This window comes from Thunnus maccoyii, chromosome 22, assembly GCF_910596095.1.
Source record: "Thunnus maccoyii chromosome 22, fThuMac1.1, whole genome shotgun sequence".
Taxonomy (NCBI): Eukaryota; Metazoa; Chordata; class Actinopteri; order Scombriformes; family Scombridae; genus Thunnus; species Thunnus maccoyii.
In genome coordinates, this window is record NC_056554.1 from 4,941,634 (window position 1) to 4,966,805 (window position 25,172).

A 25,172-nucleotide genomic window follows, 5' to 3' on the forward strand; every position below is an offset into this window, starting at 1 on the left:
ATTTTGAAATTTCAGTACAATGTTAAGACGGCAAGATTAAATGTCATGTCAGTAAATCTAAATTGCAACTTTTTCTTGGTTTCTGGGAAGAATAATAAAGGTCACTGATGAAACATTCTGTAGCGTTATATGGTTTATGAACTTCACACTCCCTATGTTCTTTCTTTCCAGTTGAGAAAGACAGTAGAAAAGAATGGAAGATGAGATAACATGAACATTCCTGTGACTAGATATTATTCATATATGCCCTGAATTGACACCACAACAGCATAGGTATTAGGGGCTCAAATAAGGCAGTGTTTCAATCATATCAAGAATTTCATTAGCTTCATGATTGATGGATTTTCCATCAAAGGTGGGAATTAACCAATTCTGATTGTGCATGTCTAAAACGACAGTATGAATATTGATTGTGTAATGTGGAATCAAACTGGATAGCTGAACAAACAGCCAGACAGAAATACAGATGGAGTTGGATAGAGAGGAAATTATTAATGCACAAATATAAACAGTGTTTGAGTTTGAATGAGCACTGCCAGTGCACTGTTTTACTTTAAATTTCCTCAGGAGGGCATTGTTGTAAAAATCTATGTCCTTACACAGAGGCACTTGAGAGTGGTGCAGGTGAAACGTGCATAGCTACCTGTGGATGCAGGCCTGTTGCTTGTGTTACCAATGGGATTTTTATTATCATTTTAAAGTAATGGGATTAGTGTAAAAAGAGATTTATTAAAGTGCACATCAGTTTAGACACTTCTGTCAGATCTGTGAATGAAGATCTCAGAGCTCATAGAGTATTCTGTTTGTCCATAAGGTCTCAGGCATACTAATGTCTTCTGTAATTTTTAAGTTTTTTTTGTTTTTTTCCCTTTTCTTTGAAAGCAATTGCACTTGATGAATCATTGGAATGAAAAATGCTCGCAAACTGGCTTTGGGAATTGGGAATGCAAATCATGCACACAGAGAAATAGCTACAATATCTTATTCATGAATGTGATCGTGGCAGCTACAGCCTCATGGAAACATTTGCGTGAGCCTATAACTTACACAGCAACTCTTTTGTTCTCAATCAACATAAAAGCACAGTCTACATGAAGGCCATCTCCTCTGCCCAATGGCTCCATTTGATGTCATGTTTCTTTTTACTTCTTTTTCTTTTTTACAGCCCCTTCATCAAGATCCTGAATCCAGTCCCATCACCCCTCTTTCTCCCCATAATATCTCTGTCCCCTGGTGCTTGCTGAGAAAATTAGCCCAGGTTTTGATCTTTTCCTGTAATCTGATATTTCTTGTGTGATCTCAGCTTAGAAAGCATCCGTCAGGGTAGCCCTACGTCTCTGCTGACATTTAGAGCAGTAGTCATTAGTTATGCACTTGATCTGAGCCGCCAATACAAAGGCCCGTCCCCCCGTCCCTCCTCCCGTCTACCTGCTCCGTGGATTGCAGTTTCAAACAAGAGGCTCTAATGTTATTCCACTTGCCTCATTGCCTCCGTTTGTATGCTCCGGCGAGCACAAAACCACCCACTGCCCTGTGAATTCTCAAAATTAGCAAGGGGAAAAATTGAGGCGGAGTATTTTGTGTGGTGTAAAATGTTTAATTCAGAGATGCTGTGACAACCTTTCACCAGCTTTCCTTTTGATTTGCAAGAAGAAAATGTGTATGTATTATCTGAAGGAAATATAGTTAAACCATGAAAGTTGCCTTTTTTCATTCAGGAACACAATACAATAGGTAAGAAGATGTCATTCAAGTCTTTCAACTATTGATTAGTACATGCACTCAGCAATTGTATCTGCAACAAAGCAATGTCATGTAAGGTTGTATTAAAGCATAAAATGAATTGTTAACGCTTCTTTTCAAAATGAAAACCTGTGAATTCCCAGTAACCTTGCTGTCTGGCTAATTCGACAGTTCACCTTGATGCAAGGAGCGTAGAGCAAATGCAATGAAAGCACTTCAGACAGTTGGCACTGACTTCTTATCTTCTCTCTTAACTAGGGGGAATTATTTTGGTTCACCTAGCCTCAGTAATATGTTAAAACCTTTCACTACACAAATCATCTGCCCAATTAAGCCCATTTTGGAGATAAGATAGGTAGCTTTGATCAGTACGAAAGGAGTTATTTGGAGGACAAGGTCATTGTGAGTCATTTCCCACATGTAAAGAGAGGAATTAAAAACTGTGCGGCTTCATCTGGGAAAGGTCATGACCTACAATATGCCGTGCTATATACCTTCCTACTGACACTGAGCTGTGCCATGGTGTTCACAGGTGTCAGTTTTGGATTTCAGACTGCATTTGCATAAAAAGATGAGATCTTCATAGATTCAATAAAAAGTTCTAGTGTCTTCCAAATATTACTTTTTCCAGATTTAATGGATATTGTTCAATTCTCTACACCTTAAATCATGCATGTTTTAAATAAAATGCTTTACAGAGTTAAGGTTCCATTATTATGAGAGCAGTACTGAAGCAAGCCTTATAATCAGGGTTTATGATGATATAAACATGTCATTTATCAAAGTTTTTTTTAAAAATATTTATCAAAAAACACTAATAAGCCTTTCAACACTCTTTTCCATTTCCTAAGTGAGTCATTGTCTTAATTAGACTTTAACAGTCTGCCTATTAATAAAATAAACTGGTACCTACTCTGTTTCAATGATTATATTAGATTAGCACAGTGAAGTTTAATGTCAAACTTATTCTGTCATAGTTCAGTAATAGTAGCACAATTGACAACCTTAGACCAGTTATGTGCATTCATTAGCCATTATGCGTACATCCACTGCCCTGTAACTCATGAAGATGAATTTTCCCAGCTTTAGTATATTTAATTATTAAAATGACATGCATGCATGCTATGGGGGATTACAGGAGGTTAGCAGGAGGCAAGCGTTTGAAGAGTGTGAATATCTACTAATTAGCCATATGACTGAAACACTCTAGGGGGAAGGACAGAGGATCAGAGGCCAGGTGGGGCTTCATCACCCAGTTGAAGAATAGTCATACATCCTGTTATTTCACCTAATGTGTGGTTAAAACATACTGGCATTTAGTTGTGTGCTGTTTTTATCTTTTTTCAGTATGTATGATTACAGTAACTCTGATAGCAGGGGTGTGTGGTCCATTATGGGTGCTGGGGTGCTGCCTCATACTGCAATTCCAATTGTGAAATACATTTTTTAATGAAAAATATTTTTTGTTATTGTTATGTTGTGTGTGTATAAATTTCAGTTGTTACTCTCACATAAATTATACATAATTACAGAAACATGTGATGACTAATGCAAAAGTGCTGCCTACAACCTTTGTGTGCTGAAGGGCGTACTTTTCTCCATACGATGGCAGTACGTATGTAATATGTTTGGCTTTTCCTGGTGGCACCTGATTGGTTGACACCACACACTGAAAATAACTGGACCTGGGGTGGAAAATTTTGCGCATGCTCAGGGCCACAATACACAGAGCTACCGAGGGTTGTAGTTGTTAAATATCTAAAATTGGTGAGTCCAATCACTGCTTTTCAGAGAAACTTTTATGTTTTGCTTTAAAATGAGAGAGATTTGCCATCTCCTCCCCCCTCAGAGGAAGCCACAGTCCCTGCAATCCAATAGTCATGCCCTTGTTTCTGTGCTATTTGGTCACTTGCGTTCGAGCAAATAGAGTGTATCAACACTTTCTTAATTAGTGCGAATGATATCGTTCTCTCTTGTGCAGCCACTATTTGTGATGCAGTCTAAGATATGTATATAAGATATGTACATTTTTAAATAAAAATTGAGCCCTCTGTAGTTCTAATATTACAGCTATCTTAACTTGCATTTAAAGTTTGATAGGTATCTATGGCATGACCCTGTCCATTGGACTGTGTATGATCAATACTTCTTTAATACTAGAAGTAACATTCATAACATCTTTTCTAAGGCCTACCTACCAGTTTTATACTTGTAACTTATTTTTTTGGATGGATTTTGTTGTTTTGGATGGGTGTTTTTATTGTTACGCGCTGTAACTTTTTTTTAATTGTGTAGATATTCTACAAATGTGCACAGTTACAGTTACAGTTGCAAGACGGGGTCAAAGTCTTCAATGAAATTATTTATTTATTTATTTTAGGTAAACAGAACATAACCATAAAATATAAACACACAAATGCTGGACTGAAATAAACCAAGCCTCTTTCTTTCCCAAGGCAACTTGAAAGATGTTTCTAGGCACTGGTTTGACTCAGTTGGCCTTGCCTCTGTTCTCCACCGTTTTAAATCCCCACATATCTTAATAATGTTCTCTCTCTCTTCCAAATCCCCTTATTCAATTATGGCAGTCTCTAATACATGTGTCAACATGTTTCATTAGTCCGTCCTCTCCCACCAAAGAGATTAGCTCTCCCTTCTTTCTTTTTATTTACTAAATGCAGAAATATCATTTTCCCAGGACAGAAGAAGAGAAACTGAACTGTGAAAGAGAGAGTGATTATTTTTGTTCATTACATTACATTCTAGTCAGCCAGCCAGAGCTTTTTTTTCTGAAAAGACTATTAAATATGCAGCCTGAAATTTACTTATTCAGCTTTCAATTTTGCTGCAGTCTACATTTAAATGCTTAGAGAACATTAGAGGGAGTGTGGCACTAGAGTGTGGCTTTAACTCTTGGCTATCTAAACTCATCGCCTGGAATGCTTTTATCACAGAGCGAGTATTCATGAGCTTTGTGCATTCGAACAATGCTAAGACTGTAGAAATAAGATATGAAGCAAGACTGCTTCATCTCAATAACTCTGTATGAGTATATGTGAGTGATAGATGGAGATTAATAATTCTATGAGTGTGTGATCGCTTTGATGTTCCTTGTGGTAATTGTTAGGAGCTCATGGTCCCTCAAGGGTTTTATAGCAGCTTTTGTATTGTTGAACCACATAGGGGAGTATAGAGACCATGTGTAGGCAGGAACTAGATTAGACATTACAGTACATGTGTGCTCTGCAGATTTTTTTCTGTGACACTACAACTGTGGAGAGACAGCGCAGTGGTAAGCAAGGGCTCGCTGGTCATTATCATTCTACTCCTGTAACACTCATCTACTGATGGGCCTCATCTCTCCAACCCTCCTCCCTCCCCCCCTCCTTCCACATCCCCTTCTCTATTTCCACATATCCCTGTCTTCATCAGTTTCCCCTCACCGCCTGATGTTGTCTCTCCAGAGATCAGACAAGAACAGAGAAAGGAGACAGCCAGAAACAGGCAGATGGAGAGAAAGCAAAAGATGACAAGAATAAGACGGAAGCAGACAGATATAGACAGAGGGGTGGAGGCAGAAAGAGAAGAGGGAGAGAGGCGACTTGTATTTCTCTCACATTTGAGATCCTTTGTAATTACTGGCCCTTTGGCTATGCTTATGATAGCAAAATGCCTTTGCTTAGCCAATACCCAGTGAAAATATGTGAGGTTTTATTATCTTGTTTCCCTTCCTCATCGCTCTTTCATCACTCTCCAAGCCCTCCCTTTCTCATCTAGTCTGTAAATCTATCATTGCTCTCTCCTCTTTAGCTTTCTTGAGACTCAATCCTCTGACCCTTATCAACACCACTAAGGTGCCCTTGGGCAAGTATTGACAAAATACATCACCTTTCTCTTCCAAATTATTATGCTATTAAATCCAAAATGCACCCAAACGCTTGCTTTTTTTGAAGATGAACAACAAGTGAACAACTCTAGCATGTGCACGCTGTACATGCATCGGGTACTGCACTGTGCCTCACAGTTATGTCCCACCTATTTCATTCCATTAACATGATGCTATCAAATAATGTTACAAAACTTGATTTTTGGAATTTGTGAATCGATTCAGAATTGTACAAGATAAGAAATGCAATTCCTCATTTTTTCCACCCACCCCTAACTGCTATTGCTCTGTATTTTCTTTTAGTAGTCATCCAAACAGCCTTACTCACCTCTCCCACTTTCGCACTTCTATACTTCTCCCTCTCCTCCCTCTCTATTCTATCTTATGTGCTACTCCCTCCACCCTCCCTCGTCACGTCTCCCCCTACTTCTTGCCCCTGGTGACCTTAATTACAACATGTAAAAACCTGACCTGAACCAATTTCCAGACTCCGACCACAATGCCCCAAGATTAATGCCCCATTGGCCAAATTCAATTAAGTACCCTTCTAAATAAGGACAACAAAGGTACAAAGAAAAGAAGGGGGAAAAAAAAGGTGTGTGTGTGTGTGTGTGTGTGTGTGTGTGTGTGTGGAGGGGGGAGGGGTTCATTGATTCTTGGAGAAAAAAAAACATTGGGGTAAAGGTCCACTAAATTAAAGGGAAAAAAGGGACAGAGGGCAATAGCTGCATATGAAGAAGACTGAAATTACTCTGCTTGCACTGGGCTTTGGCTCATGTGTTCAAGATATTAATGGCCCCTATCCATCAATGGTTCAATAAATATTGACATATTTGGTTACCTTGTTTAGTCAATCACTGTCTCAAAGTAGCCACTCTTATTAAAGATTCATGGAACTCGTAATATATGTGTTCTTTACAACTTTTGGTTGGCTTCTGATCCCCCTGATCCCCCTGATCTTTGGCAGCCCCTTAACGTAACCTTGTTAGAATTCTTTGCAAGTGTTAGTAGTAGTTTCTCTAAAACAATGAACTTGTTGTTTTCCATGTCTATGTCCATTAGCGCTTATAGTACTGTGCAAAAGTTTTTAGATGTTTAGATTCTTATCAATTATGCAATACCCAAATTTATTCATGACATGACAATGACCCCAAGCATACAGCTAGAGTCATAAAGAACTATTTTCAGCAACAAGAAGAATGATGATGTGGTTTGGCCCCCACAGAGCCCTGATCTCAACATCATGGAGTCAATCTGGGATTACATGAAGAAGCACCCGAGATGGCCTAAATAATAAATCCACAGAAGAACATTCTTTCTCCAGGATGGTTACAACCTACCTGCAAGTTACCATGAAAAACTGTGTTAAAGTGTACCGAGGAGAACTGCTGCTGTTTTAAAGGCAAAGCTGCTCACAACAAATATTGATTTCATTTAGGTTTCTGCTGTTTACTCAACTTTGTAAGACGTTAATTGATACATTAAAACAATTTATGTCAATATTTTTGTACGCATTCTCACTTTACTTTTGGTGCCTAAAACTTATTATATTATACTAAATATTTTTTAGTCTTAGAGTAGAAGTTGAGTTCCCCGTACTCACTCACTTCATTCATTCAATAACTACAATGCATCCTCAAGCCAGTCTAAGCACAAATTAAGTTTCTATCAGTTAGGTTTATTAATTATGTGGTGAAATGTGAAAAACTGTGCTTCATATTTCACTCATGGGTTGCACTAATTACGAATTTTCTGCTCTCCTTTCCCTACTTCCAGTGTTAGGATATGTTCAATTGTTCTAAATATTTTTCTGTACATTTATTTAAAAGGTTAAAATGTTAATATTTATAAGATGCTAAAATATTGGCATGGTTTAGTATGCATTTAACACCCTATTTAAAAGTGGACGGATTGCATAAACTGTATTATTGCACCATTGGTCCATACAGCAGGCACTAAACAGTTTTTAAACCGAAGTCCCAGTCACTCATTTGTGAATGGTATTTGCTTCCCATTTTGAAAATGGAAAAGATGACAATACACATTTCTCAGATATTGTTGTAGTCACCAAAATTATTTTCATAAAAATTCTAATATATGCAATGCAATCCCTGAATCATGTTTGATTTTACAGTATAATGGCTACTTTTTTCACAAAGTTTGGGAGTGTCTTGAGGTAGGAAGTCATGTTATCATCTCAACCACAATCAGCTCAATGAATTCTATACACATAACATTTAATATATTCATGCTCCAGACACATCTATTTGTGTATATATTTTCCCCCCAAGAGAGTATCAACATTTGAAGTTTTTATAAGCCAGTATTACTACATTTGATTTGCATTTTAGAAGAATGTTGTGGTTTCTTGGTGCACCATTTTTCCAGTGATAAGTTCTGGTTATTGATTTGTACAATTTCATAATTTGTCTACAGAAAAGGTTTTTCTTTTTTTTTCTTTTCTTTTTTTTTTTAAACCTATTTACTGTTTACTGTGCACCCAGTTTAATGTCCCTCTCTCTGTATTTCTGTCTTTGTGTTCATATGTAACTTTTTTAAAGTGGTCAAACCTTGCTCAAGCCTGTCCTCATTATTCCATTGTATTCACCTTTAATATACAATCATTTAAATTCATGATTCATTTACACAATTGACATTGCTTCAATTATGCCTGCCCACAGATGATATATTTTAAACCTTGTCTTAGATTCTCAGCCAGACTCAGATGTCTCATGACTTCCTTGGGCTTGGTCACGTTAAGTGTCATTTTATTTTTGCTTTTTTCCCCTTAAATCAAATCACATGAAACATTGTGTCTAGATGAAAAGTACATCACCCTCTGGCCTTGCAAGGAATTTGTGTGACATTTAGAAGGTTGTCACTTTGTACTAGGTTATGCATATTTACAGACAAATGAAAATAATGTAAGTGTGAGATTAAATAGGCATAAGAAAAATGTTTTGCCCTCACTGAGAAGAAAGTCTGGGATAAGACTTTGATATTATTGTCAACTATATAAGATTTTGTGATTTCTTTTGATAATGACAGTGCAAAAATATGCTAACGTATTATATTAAAACAAGGGCAACTATGGCTCAGCAGGGAGAGTGGGTCATCTATCAGTCGCATGGTTGGCAGTTCAATCCATGGCTTCTCCAGTAATGTCAAAGTGAAACCTAAATGGCTCCTGATGGCTAAGCCAATAAAGCAAATTATGTTTTTAAACGTTATTAAAAGGCTCTGTAAACGTGCCACAGACAGAGCTCTCTCAACTGTGTCCTACACTGTACTATTTATTCTATTAGAATATGGCACATATTGTGTCTGTAGGAGGACAACTGCTTGTTCTTTAATTGTGTTAACTAATCTTTGATGCTTTAGGAAAATAAGAGACAGACTCCCTGGATTCCTAAGTTTGTAGCGCAGACCCCCGGCCTGCAGAATTGACCTTTGTAACCCTCTAAGTGGGGTTGATCAGTGATGCTCAACAGACTCAGAAAGACCTCCTAAGAAATCATTTTGATAAGTTGAATTATGACACAAACTAAAAGCATGAACTGATCCTAAAGGCCACTTGGACCTGAGAAAAACAACTCCCATCTTATATGGAGCACAGACTCTTATCACCAAAGCCATAAACTAACCCACATTCCTGAGGACTTTGTGAAGCCTCCCTGCAAACCTGAGGCAAACCTGTGATTCATGTAAATGAAATAACTAATCATTATGCAACTTATATCATGTTATTTGTCATGTAAATACAAGAAGAATGGTATAACTTTCCTAGGTGTATGACTATCTACTAAAGAGATATAGGACTTAGATTTTATTAACCTTTTACACTACATATAACCATACTCCCCTCTATTGACAAGAGTTAAATTCCCTTATGTGAAGAGTTAATGAATGTTTGGTAACCATGTATTTGTATTTTAAAGTCACCCAAGTGTTTAACTTGTGATCTATTAACCTCATAGACAATCATATTTTAATAGTTAAATTAGACAAGTAGTTGTATCAAAAGAATGACGTTTCTGAAGTAATAGGAATGTAAAGATATAATGTTTGAAGGATTTCAGTTTAAAGTTTTCTTTTATTGTTAAACTATAGTCACATTGAATGCTTTATATTACGAAGTTGAAGTAATATTTAAATATGTTTCTGAAAGTAATCTAATCACCTAAGTGTTGCCTAACTTTATTTCCTTTCACTATAGTATTAAACTTGATTTCAGTAGATTGTTTAAGACGTGTAAATAGTTTGAGAAAGATGAATCAATGGAGGTTATATGCTTAAACATCATGAAGTGTTAATGTGAAGATTAATGTTTGTTTCTTAGGAGAACTGACTTATGAATCATGTAAACTGCTTAACTGTTTCTTTAATGGTTTTACAAATACGATACAAGCTGCAGGACTGTTATTAATCAGAAAATATCATGACTTTACTTTCCTTTACTTCAGGAGACGCAGTCTGCAAACCACCAGCCACACCTAAAGCCCCTAGAACAAAGTAATTGAATATCCATCAATAATTCGGTGCAAAACCCTTTAGAACACACCCAAACTCCTCCCGTTTTATCCTAACTTATAAAAACAGCCTTGAAGAGATTCCTCTTTGAGCTGGCCTCCAAGAACTCAAGAAAAATCTGAAGAGGTCTCTTTTATTTGTTTTTCAGCTAAATATGTCCGTATTTAATCTTTTATATCAACAAGTTAATTTAATTGTTTTATTAGTAATATTAAGTCTCGTATTTCCACATATAGTACTTCAATTTTGAAGTAAACACGTACAGTATTTCAGTTTAAAGTAGACACTGCTGAAGATTTGAGCATAGTCAGACTAAACTTTATTGGGCACTCAACTCGAGTTACTACAAGCCAACCACAGCCTGAATCCTCAACTTAAGCTCCAGAAGGAGAAGAAGAATAAGAAGAATGCTTGAAACTGAACCTCTACCTGCTCTCTGAGAGCAATACTACAAACTAGAAGATAAACTGGCCTAAAGACTCTTTCAGAGCAGCCTGACACGGCTTGATTCTCTACACCTACAAAGATGAGCCACAGCTGATCCGTGCTCTTTCACTTCAACACCACTGGTGATGCTGCATCAGACAATGCTGGATCAGCATTGAACAGTCTATGTGCTGGACCTGCCGCGATGACGCCTCTACCACGACAAAACACTTCAACCTCGCTTTGTGATCAAGGGTTGATGTTGAATAATGTTAAAATTATAAGAATTTATTTAGAGAAGTTGAATTAGCTTTCCCTTAGCATTCCCTGGTGCAACACATTAAGCCTCGAGTTACACACTTCGAGCCACTTTTGCTGAATAATTTTCTTTATTATTTTTATTATCATTCCTAGGCCTTATTTATTTATTTTACTTTCTTTGTATTTATTATTTTCTGTACATTATCTTATGCTTTATCATGTATCCTTAAGACATTTAGCTATTAATAAATGTCTTAATTTATCCTAGAAGTGTTTTGTTGTTTCTGAGCTGTAGTGAACAGAGGTCACTGTTTGGGACAAGAATTTACGATTATGAGACTGATTCATTGATTAAATTGAACAAGAGTTAGTGCTCCCTCTTGGCACTAACAATTCCTAACCAAAAGGAGGTGGTGCCCCCAATAACGAGGTAATTCAATAATAAAGTATTAATACTCCTACATGTCATACCGTGCACATTCCAAATTCACAGGAGGGGATTACAGAGAGACATAAAGACGAGTGAGATGAAGTGTCATTGAAAATACTATGTATAAAACTTTCAGACAATTTTCAGCTCCTGAAAACAATAGTTATACAATGTTGTTACACTTCTATGCCCGTATTCCAGGAATTCATCTAACAGATGGGAGCCTCGCTGTTTTCTGATCCTCATCGTATGCACTGCTTTGTCAAGCTGTGATGAGATCCATTTCTTTATTGCAATGGTCATATTAATGCAAACTTACAATGCTAAAATAATGATTTTGCACTTCTTTGGTATGCTTGTGTATGGTCCTTTTTTCCTCTTTAGAGTGCCCTTCCAACAGAAATAGCTTTTTTTTTTTTTTTTTTTTACCAAAAAGGTGCAACAAAAGCGAAGTCAAATAAATGATACTATGATTTATCGAACTCAGGAGCAATTGGATTGAATTTAGTAATTGACTGAGCTGCAACCTATCACACATTGAGGCATTAAATGAAAGTCTGTTGTTGTGTGTGCATGTATGTGTAAACAGCCCAGAATGTCCATTGCCAAGTAAAGTGGGAGTTCGCTGGGTGTATGATGTGTCCTGTCAGTTTCTCTAAGTGAGGCTGTCAATAATGAGGCGTGCCTAGCCTAGGAAACACAATGCAGGCCTCTGATCAATCTCAGAGAAGGGGGCAGAGGGACTGGGGACTGTCACACACTGTGATTGGCTTCACCCCAGGGAGCCACTGAAGGTCACACAGGGTAGCCTCAGTCCAGCCCTGTCAATCAGCATTAGCCTTGTGATTGTGATTACACCATTAATAGGGAACTCTCATACATGATTGACCTCGACTATGGATTCTGATCTTTTATTTAATAGACATTGTTAATTAGACTGCTACTTTTGTCTTCCTATCATTGGTTGCATGAAGTAACTTTTGTACACTCATCTTTGTACAGCTTCAAGGGCATAAAACCTTACACCACCTACATTTTATGTATTTTCATTTTGGCTCTGGAAAATCCTCTTTTACATCTGCTTCATGAAGCAGGAAAGTCATATTATTGTTTTAGTCTGTTACAGTTGTCTTAAGATGGAGACAAAATATGTTATATTCATTCTAACTCTTAAACTCCATGTGTATAAATTTTGTCTAGATATTTTAAATTTTGGTTTAGAGTAGAAACTGAAACTCTGATAATAGTGCAGTAGCCCTGATATGCTATAGGCACAGGGGCCCATAGCCACAGACGTGCTCATCACAGGCTTTTCTCTGTATGACTGTGAGGACTGTGCGAAGCAGATTCAGGCTGCTGTAGAGCTCCATCCATTTTAGCCTGCTGCTGTGTCAGGAGAAATTCCTGCCTGTGTGAGGACTTCTGCTGTCCAGGTAGAGCTGCTGTGGTTACCGAATTACCGTAGTAACGCAATCACATCATGCCCACCGCAGAGTAAAGCTGATCACCGCTTCACCGCTGAGTGAGCAGAGCAGCTCAAGTGATGGGACATTAGTTATTCTCTGAGGCTTGACATAAAAAATTACATGCCTGCCGAATGCCGACCAATATTCCTGCTGCAAAGTCGGCCTCTTAATGTCAACACTGGAATAAAGATAGCCATTTAGACTACAGAGGATATAAAGAATAGACTACTACAGAAATAAATGCATCTGAAAAGTTTACCATTTTGGTCTGAATATGAGATGTGTTTTTTTTCCTGGAAAAGTGTGGTTGTCTTATATTCAGGGTCTAGACAATTACGTGTTAACAACATCAAATATTGAATGGATAAAGTACCAGTGTAAAACCAACTCCTGTGCATTACGAGTTGCTTGTAGCCTTAATGTTGCTAGGCTGGCAAGTGTCTTGAAGTCTGTTAAAATTGAGCATATTAGAGTCAGTCAGCCCTAAAAGTGTTTCATTAGTCCAGTTTAACCCGCATGGGTTTCTGAAGGCTTATGTAACATGTTTTTCTGCCACAGAGGAAATAAATTCATGACCAGTGAAAACGAGTCCAAAGCATCTTCTGACGTCTCTACTGCAGAAATGGAATATGTCAAGCTGCCAAATACCACTGTCACAGATGATAAGGAGTTCAAAAAGACATACAGGCAGTCTAATAAATGCTAACTGCTGGAGAAAATAATTTTTGACCACTTCCGAGAGTCTGGCAGGAGAGTGTGTGAGTATTTAACTTTACTATGATGTAAGTTGTATTTTTCCCAAAACAGGTGTTGGAAAAGGGAGGGTTCTTCTTATAATCAGGATCGCCTTATATTGGGCCAATATGGTAATTAGGAACCAATAATTTTATAACATCCGAGTTTTTTTTTGTTGTTGTTGTTTTTTTTTGTTTTGTTTTTTTAAATGGAAGTTACTGTGACAGTTTGAATGGCTTCGCTAATTTGTGTGGTAGGGAAAAATTCAATACTGTGGCAGCTCTACATCCAGGCCTAATGTCTTAGCAGTAGCTTCGCAGGCTTCAAGCCAAACAGACCACCAAGCTCAGGCTGCTGAACAGGGTGGAAGAGATCACTGTATAAATCAAAATGATCATCCATTGGGTTTCACAATGAGGATAAAATTTTGAACTAGAATCACAGTGCGTTAATGAATTTTAGCACGGTATATTCAAACGTTCATCTGAATATCAATTTTATTTTTACTTTGCCAAAATATTAATCCAATTCAAGCATAATTTCATTTCAGCATCGTAGTACTTATGGTGCTGAACTGAAACTGATTAATTCAACTCTGGAGAGAGTGGCTGAGCCATGTCAACATTTAGCAAAGCTAATAACGATGAACTTATATTAGAGTAAGATGATAATGTATTGCTTGTCAAGATTAATATATACTAATAGAAAACAGCATATATCAGTAGCAAATGGGTTTTGCTCATATTTATTCCCTATAGTTTTATATAAGTTATCTTAGACTTACAAAAAGAGGATTAAGTTTAAACCTCTGTTTACTAGCTATAAGATTATTCTGACTGACTTATCACCAATTGTCACATTAGATCAAATTGTGCAGCAACACAGCCATGTTTTGTCGTTGTTGTCAAGTTGCACCCTGTTCCTGCCCATTCAAATGACAGAATAATGGCTTTGCCCGGCGGAAGATACTGCAGTAACCACTTGCTGTCTGAAAGCACTTGAACTGAAAGGTTTTCACCTCCTCAGACAGTAGTTGTACAGGACATTTCCATAATCTGTTAGGAGCGTGAAGCAAGATGTTGCTGAAAAAGAGCATGAAAGTTTTCATATTTCCTTGATATATGATGATTTTAAAGAAAATCTTAGTGGTCCCAGGTCACAAAGGAATTATCTGTTACCAAAATGAAGTTCCAGTATTTGTTTGGTTCTTTGTTTCACTGGTCATCCTTTTTTCTGAAACATTGCTACCGTAATAATGTAGCCCATATTTTGGTGCTGGAAAATAAATATTTTAAATCATGAATCAGAAGGACACATATTTTTAAATATCATTTTCTATGATCAAAACATGAAGTATATTCTGTTGCCTTTGTCAAGCCATGGCCAGTGGCTTGGCAAATTATGAGTATTTCTCTGTGTGCTTTTTTGTCCATGTGTGCATTTTTTATTTTTGTCTGTGTGTTGTTTATAAAAGTATGCGTGCATAAACCTGTTCAAGCTTATTGGAGAAAGCCTCTACTGCTCAAATAAGGCTTGGACAGTGGGCAGTGAATAGCAGGCTGCCTTCACTCAAAGTCACATGGCACTCAGGAGGAGCATCTTTAATTATAGTACAATAATTTGTACAAAAAATTTTAAATAACCATCAACTTAACATTCACACTATTTAGTAGTTAATAATTTAATGATTTGCCCTAGAATCTTATATATCATTTAGAATATGAAGCCAAGCTCAAAATAACTCAGGATACATAATATGAACACAGTAATAGTGTATTCATGCAAACTTTTGTCAGTTCAGATTACAATGTTACATAAATCAATTCAGGAGTGATGCTTAGACCAGACAGAAACGTTTTGAATAACTGACAGACCTAATCAGACTGTTTCATATTCATAATATGAGACGAGAACAATACTATATGGATCATATCCACTTATTATTAGCCAGTATTGGTCTGATTTATCAATGAGCTAATAAAGTAATGGATCAGTGTTACTTAACAGCATGAAAATGAAGACCAACTGGTTTCACACTTATACTGAACTTCATTGCAGTTCTCAGTGTGTTTTAAATAGCTTGAGCAGAACACAGTGGCACATGGACTCCATAAACTGCCCTCAGTGAGCTCAGACAGAGATGGCTATCTTGACCTGGACCTAGTCTATTACATTCGAGGTTAGATACAGATCTGACTGGATATTCCCTTCATTTTCCCTCCAGTATCTCCAAAGAGATCTACATTAAACCTGCCAAGAGACAATCTCCCAGGGCCTGGTTAATTTGATTCCCAGTATGCATCATGCTGGCCTCTCCAAAAGAGGAGGTGGTGTTGGTGGCAGCAGGGGACTTCATTCGAACAGAAACCAAATGATCTGTGGGCAAAAACATCTGCATTCCCAAAGGGGCTGGAAATGTTGGCAATTTAAAGCCATTAACTTGCACTTTTTTTCCTATTATTGGAAACGGCAGTTTTATTTATTTAAGGGCCCCTTAATTAGTTTGTATCAGCTGAAACAGCTTCAGGGCAGCTGTTTAGAGTGATGCATCAACACCTTGGAAATTGCTGGCCCAAGGAAATAGGCTACGTCTATAATTACATACAGTACATTGTCATACAGTAGTACTTTTATCATTTTAAGCTCCTGTTTAAATTCTACATGCTGTCATAGTTTCATAGGTCACTTTGCACTTCCATATGAACTTACCTTGCGACTTCTGCTCGACAATTAATTTCAACCAGGTTATGTTGTTATATTTTTGTATGAGCCAGAGGTAAGACAAACAACAGTCCTCTAGTATACCATACTAGATGACCACAGTTTAAATTTCAAAAATAAAATAAATGTTTCATATGTTTAAAATATGCATATGTGTGCACATTCCCTAGGGACTGTGCTGTCTCATCTCTGACGAGATAAGTTGTTATGAAAGTGCTCCTGTATAATAATGCACTTTCTGTAAAAAGACCTGGGTCAAATAGGACCAAATTGTATGAGAAGATTTTTAAGACTGTGATGTATTAACTACCTTAATTTTTTGGCTAATAGGTCTCAAATTTTGAGGGTCAAAATCAAGGTCTGACTTGAGTAAGGTAAGATTTCAATTATTTCAAGTTTTTATTGTAATTTCAAGGTTTTTATTGTCATTCCAACACATTGTACATGTAAGGGAATGAAATTAACATTACACAGGTCCCGGTGCAATAAGATATAAAAACAAAACAAAGAAAGAAACAAAAAAAACATGTTATATCACACAAAGTATGGGAATAAAATACTGAAAAATACCAGACAATAATAATACTATAAATAATTAAAAAATATAAATTTTAAAGTACTAAAGTATGAAAGTGTATCTTATCCTATTCAAGTCTTAATGTCTGCCCTTTTTCTCACCATAGTCAATGGCAATTACATATTGCCATTTCTGTTAAAAAGTTGATCTCAGTGAAAGTTTGACCACATTTAGTCAGGGTCAACACTGCACTGCCTTTTTGCATTACAAACAGAGGTAGCTCCAATAGCTGAACTTCTATTCTGCTGCTGCATGTACAGAATTTCTTTCATCTACAGTATCTCACCATGACAATCTCTGTGCATGTTATTCTTTTGCATCCAAAATCCATTAAAAAATATCAAATATGCTTTTCTCTGATATAACCAGAAGTTGAGAACCCTTTCATTTCAAATTGCAGTAAAAATGTCTTTGGTGCAATAAAATTTAAATGTTCTTGTTACACGTAATTTTAACCATTGCCTAATAATGTATTTGTATATAAGGACTAGTCTTTGTTAGTCAACTGCCATGACAGTTGACAAGCCTCATGTTATTTAAAGAATAATATTTAGGTATGAGTGGTAGTCCTTAGTGGTGAGGGGAGCAGAGGGTAATGCCAGAAAATGCTCTTGAATTTGTCAATTACTATAGTGTAAATATTGTTTTAAATGCAAATATTTAGGGCGATGTTCATCCAAGAGAGTAGACAAGTTTAATTATTTTGGTTGTTGAAAATTATTGCTCAGAGAGTCCGTGTCTGTCATGGCTCTTTTTAAATAATTATCTTATTGTTAAATGTAATCTGTAGCTTGCCAAGCATGCAGCCCAGTGTGTGAGGTTGGCAGCAGTCTTACAGACAGGAAGATAGAGATCAGCAGTGACTGAAGCCTGGGGTTTGTCCTTCCTACAGCTGTGAAGGACAGCCTTGGGTTTGAGAGGAGACTGACATTGATTTTCTAGCCCTGGTTATGTGATGGCTGACGCCCCTGCCTCTGATCATGAACATTGACCAAAACCGCTCTTTTTTTTGTTAAAAACAGGGCTATCCTGGCTCACATGAACACATCCATAAATGCACACACACACGCGCACACACATATTCAAGGGAAGTTGATGCCTGGAAAGCTGAGAGGTGCTTAAGTCCTTCAGTGAAAAACAGCTAATTCGCTAACATGTCACACATTCTGGCCTTTACCAAATAAGTTTATTGATTTTCCTCTTTTAAGATGTTTTTTTGGCCTGTCCATTGGGAACAAACACTGTATTAATTCTGGCTACAGGGTGATCAATATAAATGGCTGGCTAGGCATTGTTTGATGAAAACAAGCATAATCAGCTACTTTTCTTTGAACTCCGATAATATGGCATCCCTCCCCCAGGTTATTTACCTTGTTCATTGTGTAGGCCTTATTTAACTTGCATTGGTTAGCCTTGATGAAAATAAATAATAAAAAGGGAAAAAAAATATTGTTACCTGTACAGTAGTCGCTTTATTTTATCTCAAAACAGAATTATGAATTAGACTTTCATTGAATGCCTGTGGCCTATTTGGAGATGTTTTTTATTACACATCAGTCTTTGAGAAAGTAATGTATGAGAGACAGGGAAGTGGGTTGCAGTCAGTGACATGCAAATTAAGGCAGCTCAGCTGTGAGTGTGATAAGATTCCATTTATTCTCTACAACTTTTTCCCCCACCTTATCTTCCTCAATCCCAACCCCTCTTTTCTCTTTTTTTTAAAAAGTTATGAACTGTTCTGTTTCAGCAACCTTTAGTTTAGATCCTGCTGCTTGCGGAGGCAGAGTTAACAGGAACAGCACAGCTATGCTCTACACATGGTGGATCAGAGACTGAATGTCTGATGTTGAGATCAGGGCGTGTCTCAGGGAGGGATGATGGAGATTGATAGATACTCTAATATCAGATCTTCCATTCTTCTGGTATGTTCTATTATCCTGGTGTGAGCTCATCTAGCTATGAGTGTGTGACTGGAGTAAACAGTCAGCCCCGTCTTGGATGGACTACAGCTAGGGATCAGTATTAAATGGCAGTAGGTTGCAGGAGATGTTATAGGGAGGCAGAGTAGACGCTGCATAGAGATGAAGGGATTATGGTTATGATTCATCTGCTGGTGGCAGCGACTGTCTGCTGGGGATAGGAAAATATATTCATCTAGGGTTTCCATCAGTGTATTGCAAGCCCACCGGCCTGCCAGGCCTAAGCTGACCCCCGTCAGGCCTTAGCATTGGGGAGTTTTTGTTTTTTTAAATGTATTTTTAAGATGTTTTTTTAACAGTTACAGTGCGCCAGCTTGGTTGGAAACATAGATATAATAGTTGGAAAACCACTTACTGTAGCTTGCAAGTTAAGGACATAAAGTTTTGTTAGCAGTTTTGCTGAAGAGCAGTCTTGACAATTTGAGGCACCGCTAGTGTTTTAGGCTAACAGCTAACAAAAAACTTGTGAGAGTGAGGAAGCGGTGGTGGCTGCTATCAGTGTAGAGCTGATCGGTGTAGAGCTGGGTGAGCAGCATAAACTGTGAATGTAGCTGGACATGTATATTATGATCCACAGTTTGCAAAAAAAATAAAAAAATAAAAAAATGCAGTCCTTCAGGCGAAGCAGAGTTCCGGAAAATTGTGTAGACAAATTTTGCTGATTGTAGTGACATGAATGAGCTGCAATTTATTCCAGGGAGCAGTAAAGGTGTGTCAGAGCTTATCAACCAGCTATGGTATAAACTTTGATTTTATTTGTTGTTTTTGAAATGTGCCCAGCATTCCAAGGCTGTAAGAATCAGTAGCCAATCAGGACTTTTTTGTAGAGTGCAAAAACTTTGATATTTAATTTAATTTCCTTTGCTGTTGTTAAAAAACACAGCATTCCAAGACTGTACATTGCCAGATTCTTTCTAAGACTATAGTTGTTGATTTTTTAAAATGTGTGTGAATAAATGATTTATTTATAACACATTATGTCAACTTTTAGCACTGACTTAATGTAGGGCCCCATGTTATATGTGTTATAGCTTTTTTAAATTCTGAATTCTGCGATTCCTTCCGTGATTCTATTATCACAGAAACTATAGGGCCCCACCTTAATGCTGCCATCAGTCTGTTGCTGTCAAAAAAGTCACTTGGCTGCGGGTGTGGCCCCCTTCAAAAGATTCTTGCCACCAGGCCTAACAATTTTTCTAGGGAAACCCTGTTCATCCTTTGTATCGTACCGTACAGAAGCAATGAACTGGTAAGCATCTTGCTCGATGACAGTAAAAAAGTGGGTACTGTGCAACAGAACCATTCCATACAAGTAATTTACTGGTCAGTGCTGACAATCTATAGTTAATACAAAAAACTTCATGGTTTCATCTATGTATAAAACCCATTCTTTAACACAATATTATTATTACAATATTATTTACTGTATGGGATTGAGTGTGAGAAGTGAGTGAGAATGTATAGAATAGTTACACTACTAAAGTGCATGTGCTACATTTGTGGTTAGGAGCATCATCCAACAAATGAGGACATATTTTAGAATACATTGTTTGTGTTGGTGCACATTATTATTATAGTCTGTATATCCCTAACCTTAAAAAAAATGTCAACCTTGTGATATAGGTGTCTGGCTAATGTTGCTTTGCCTCTTATGTAAACTTAAGTTTTCGCGTCAAGTGTCATGGATGGAGACACTTCTCATGAGCACACTCATTTGGTCTAACTTTGTCTTTAATCAATCAGGTTTTACACTAATTAAAATTAATGAAACACAGACTGTTTTACTGCTACCGTATCTACTGGCAATCTTTCAGGCACCATTTCATCTCCAGTGGAAACAACTGTGGTCCTTTTTTAAAGTGATGAATCAAATTCATATCATCACTTTAAATCATTTTACACATAGATTTGGAGCCTAATGGTAGCCTACAGTTGACTTTGATTCTACTGCTGCAATTATTTAATGTGTTCACAGCAGTAATTTATGTCTAATCTGTTTTCCATATACTATAATCTACAATGAGAATGAAAGTATGGATATCATACCGGAATATTAACTCTTCTCTACATGTTTCCCCTCACTTTTTGTAAAATTAAAATCCAACACATGAGCTGAGGTAATTTTGGTGCCAATCCTCACACTAAATATTGGGTAAAGTAAAGGTTCAACAAGGTTCACTAAAAGTCTGAGTGATCTATTAGAACCAAAACAAGTTCACTTTTGAATTTGCCGGTGAAACCTGGGCTTCTCCCTCAATTGTTCACTTGAGTCAAAGGAAAAGGGTCATTGCTCAAGTCCCAGTAGATCATTTACTACGATTATAGAAGAGAGGAAGCTCTCCTCACACCAGTAAAAGGTCAGAACCAGGGATGCACGATATTGGATTTTTTGCTAATATCCAATATGCCATTATTTTCCAACTCATTTTGGCCGATTGCCGATGTCTATACTGATATATGCACATATTTTTTTCCACCTGGCCTAGGAGACTATTTCGCAAGCAATCATAGATTGTATGTATGATCAAGAAAGACAATATATAAAGTAGGAACTTAGGAAGACTGGAGTTCAGGAGCTCAGCATTAAAACTTTAATGAACCTGCCAAGTGAGTCAAGCAGTAGAGTTTTCTTTGAGTTTATTAGACAGTCAGGATTAATGGATAGTATTTAATCTTTGGTCCACACTCCGAAGCAGAAGGTGGCAGTAATGCGCCTAATATGCTAGTTGCCAACCGCCGTTATAAACCACAAAAGTAAAAGAAGAAGGTTTTTTTTTTTCAAACACATTGGTATATCCTGCCAGCCAAGGTGTTTCCTATCTGTGCAGCCAAACACAGCAGCACCTCAAACTGTTTCACCCTAAGGGTCCCAGTGCTTCCTCCGCAGGCTCCTCTTCACTCAGCTGCCCGACAGACCTCCTCCCACTTTAAAGTAATTAACAAACCAGGGCTCAGTGCTCCAGTTGGATCCACATGGAGAACCGGCACTAGCTGGGAGGCTAGCAAAGCGTTAGCCGCAGCATGGCCGAAGGGAAAAACAGCCAGCTAGCCTCAGATCTCCATGTGGATCCAACCGGAAAACTGATCCCCGGTTTTTTATTCAGGTTTAAGTGGGAAGAAGCAGTGGGTCTGTTAGGCAACTGAGTGAAGTGGAGCCTGCGGAGGAAGTGCCAGGACCGTCAGGGTGAAAAAGTCCATGGAGGGAAGCACAGCCAGGCGGCAGAGGAGAAGGTAATGAATCGGCCCGTCATTTCAGCAAAAATGTTCATTTCAGGCCAATACTGATATTTCATTTTAAGCTTATATCGGTCGATACCGATTACACGCCGATATTATCAATGCCTCATCCATGCCCAGTCAGAACACTCACTGGCTACTGCACTTGTTCATTTCTTTTCTTCTTATGAACTTTGCTTTAACACTTTTTTTCTGTGGACAGGCCTCAGTGGGAGGTCAGCGGAAGATATAGGTCAGTGAATGAGGAGAATATAATTGTGAGGAATAGTAAAGAGTCAGGAGCATGGTGTGTAGTTTAGAATGCATCTTGGCTGTAAAAGTACAAATACTGACATCCAATTCGCACATAAAAAAATGTGTTGCTCATGATTGGAACACCTTCTCTGAAAAACATGTCAAATGTGCAAAAGGTCAGAAGATGAGCAGAAACATGTTGGTGGGACACAAAGTAATGTGAGTGTATATTTCCCAAAATTATATTGTGTAGTGTGGCATAGATTAAACAGCTGTGGTGTTAGATGTATTTGTGCTGTAAATATAGACATAACAGCATCAAAAACAACATCTAGTGATCACAGAAACATCGAAACAATTGCAGACACATTTTCTTGTAAAAAAAGAAATATAACACATGTAATTTAAGGTTCAGAACTTGAATGATAACCCTTTAAAAAATCTGAATGCCAAACAATGGGAATGTCAGCAGAGTGGTGATGAAAACTCTGCACATTCGACAACACTTTCACCTTGAAGTGTTAGTGAATGGGAGTGTGAACACATTTTGCTTTTGTAACTTTGACCAGCAAACACATTTCCAATAGAATCAGCAGTTTCTCTTCTTTTTGTTTAAACCCAAGCAGAAGGGATAGCAGAAAAGTGTTACCTTCAGCCCCAGGGTCAGGTCGTCGGGGTCAAAGGTGGTCAGAGGTGAAGGTCCAGGACGTGAGCCATAGGACAGGACAAGGGGTGGACACACATTGGTGGAGGTCACAGAAAAGCACAAAGACATGGCGGTAGGGAAAGGGAGGAGAAGCAGGAGGCACAACCAAAACAAAAAGAAAAAAAAAAAGTGGAGATATGGAAGGAGATATATAAGGGGGAGCAATAGGGGAGGATGTTGCAAGGGGTTAAAAAGACAAGGGAGGATTTTGGGGGGGAAATGGAGGTATATGGCACCGAGAAAAGGTAAAAAGCGGAGGAGGAAATTGTGAGGGAAAGCGGCAGTTTCAAGGGGCTAGGGGCGAAGAGGCTGAGTCAATTCCTCTAAAAAAAAAACAGAACCAAAATAAAAAGGAATGAACCCATACCTTGGTCGTTTAACGTCAGGTGCGCCAGACCTTGAAAGGGAAAAAACAGAAAAAAAGAACAGAAAGAGGAAGAAAAGAAGGTCATAAAAGGCACGGGAAGAAAAAAAGCATTGTCACAACGTTGGACTGCAGTTTGTGACAGACATCCTGGGGCAGACGTGGATGTCAGAGTTCAAATCAAAGGTAAAAAACGAGAAAGAGAGATAGAGATAGAGAGAGAGCGAATAGTAACAGAAAACAAGCAAACACTTTTTGAGTGAGGTGTGGGGGGTTTAGAAAAAAAAGCATTTTCATTTGGCGCAACCCCCGAAGGCTATTGCTCTCACAAATGCTTTTTTTTCCTCTGGAGTACTTATGGAACACACAGAGAACTGTTTGGCAGAAAAGATTTGAACTGGATTCCTCATCTCTTACTGTACTCAAGTCATAAAAAAAGAATCTGAGCTCTGCAAGGTCTCACACAGAGAGGGTCAGAGATAAACCAGGAAAAACACTACAGGATAAAATGTTTTGTGTTGTCTGTAGAAACCCAAAGCCAAATATTATTCCCACACAGATGTGAGTACAGCCTAAAATACTTATTTAGCTTACTGTAGGCTATTGCACACATCTAGCAAAAACCGCATATCAATAGATTTCAAAGAGAAACATTCACAATGGTCTCCTGCAATTGTTGGTGAACAATAGTTACCATTAAGTACCTTCTGAATCAGGCAACAATACCCAGCAAACCATTTCACAGACAGAAACAACCTATACAGACAAAAAACATATAGGAAATTATGGATGTGCAAAAATTTATAATAACACTTCTGGGAAATAAACTGAACTTAAATGACCACCAAAATACCTCCAGTTTCAGGTTGAACTGTGGCCAAAGAAGCAACAGGCTGAACAATTCCCATTCTCACAAGGTCATTACTTAAACTTACTGGGTTAAAAATACTGAAAGAGAATAAAAGAACTTATTGTGTGTGTTAACATGCACACTCCAGTCTAGATTGTGAAAAAAATATAATACACAATGCTCAAGCAGCAGCATTTACAAGTTTACAACCACAATGACATGCATAAAAATAGCTCTTACTGTTGATAATACAACATTCAGCCTTCGTACAGCACCTGTTTGAGAATGCTACGGTACGGGGGATCATCAGGGACAAATGCATGGCAGGAGGGTAAAAATTATAGCAAAATATTTTCAAGCATCCTAGCTGGTAGTGTTCATGTACTGTAAACATACAGCAGCATGTCTCATGGATTGAATTCTTGGAAGCAAACTGTATAACAGAGAAATAGAACTTAAATAAAAATGAAATATGGTCCTAACTAGCCTAAAGCAAGGGTTTATTCCCAAATAAACAGAGTGGCTAAAGCAAATCGGATTTAACCCCAGGCAGCACAGAATATCAACAACATTATGTCTGTTGGACCAGAAGCCCCAAAAGGTCAAATCTTTTCAAGTCAACCTGTCTTACCTTGATCAATACCATTTCAAACATAAGACTCTTGGCAATACCAGCAAACAGCTCAGTCTAAATAGCCCTTCAGCATCAAGGAAGTCAAGTGTTGCAGCCTTGAAGTATTGTGCTTTACTTCTGTTTGGATCATCATTCACCAACATGAAAATGCTGAAAATTCAAGATACTTTTTTCCTAAAAGACTTGAAAAGATTCACATCACTGATGGCTGCACTTCATTAATATTCAGCTATGGAATTAGCTACTACACATGTGAAATATATTTGAATTTTTGTCCTGATACCTGAGATTCATAGCTTGGAACAGTATTGATCTATAGATACTATAACCTTTTTTTCAAAAAAATTGAGGTATTCTGCACTCATCATTTTCTGTGGCTGATGGTGGTCAAAT

General features: G+C 37.7%; 1 protein-coding gene across 4 annotated transcripts in view; it reads right to left on the minus strand.

The window, feature by feature from the left end:
- Positions 1 to 25,172, minus strand: part of nrxn2b (neurexin 2b) — a 716,836-nt gene that overhangs the window by 494,563 nt on the left and 197,101 nt on the right. For 3 of the 4 annotated variants that reach the window (XM_042400576.1, XM_042400578.1, XM_042400575.1), the window contains exon 4: positions 23,299 to 23,328. The exons of the other annotated variant lie outside the window; for it this stretch is intronic. In XM_042400576.1, coding sequence (XP_042256510.1) covers positions 23,299 to 23,328 — 30 coding nt within the window. The remainder of the gene's footprint in view (positions 1 to 23,298; positions 23,329 to 25,172) is intronic. 4 annotated transcript variants of the gene reach the window in all.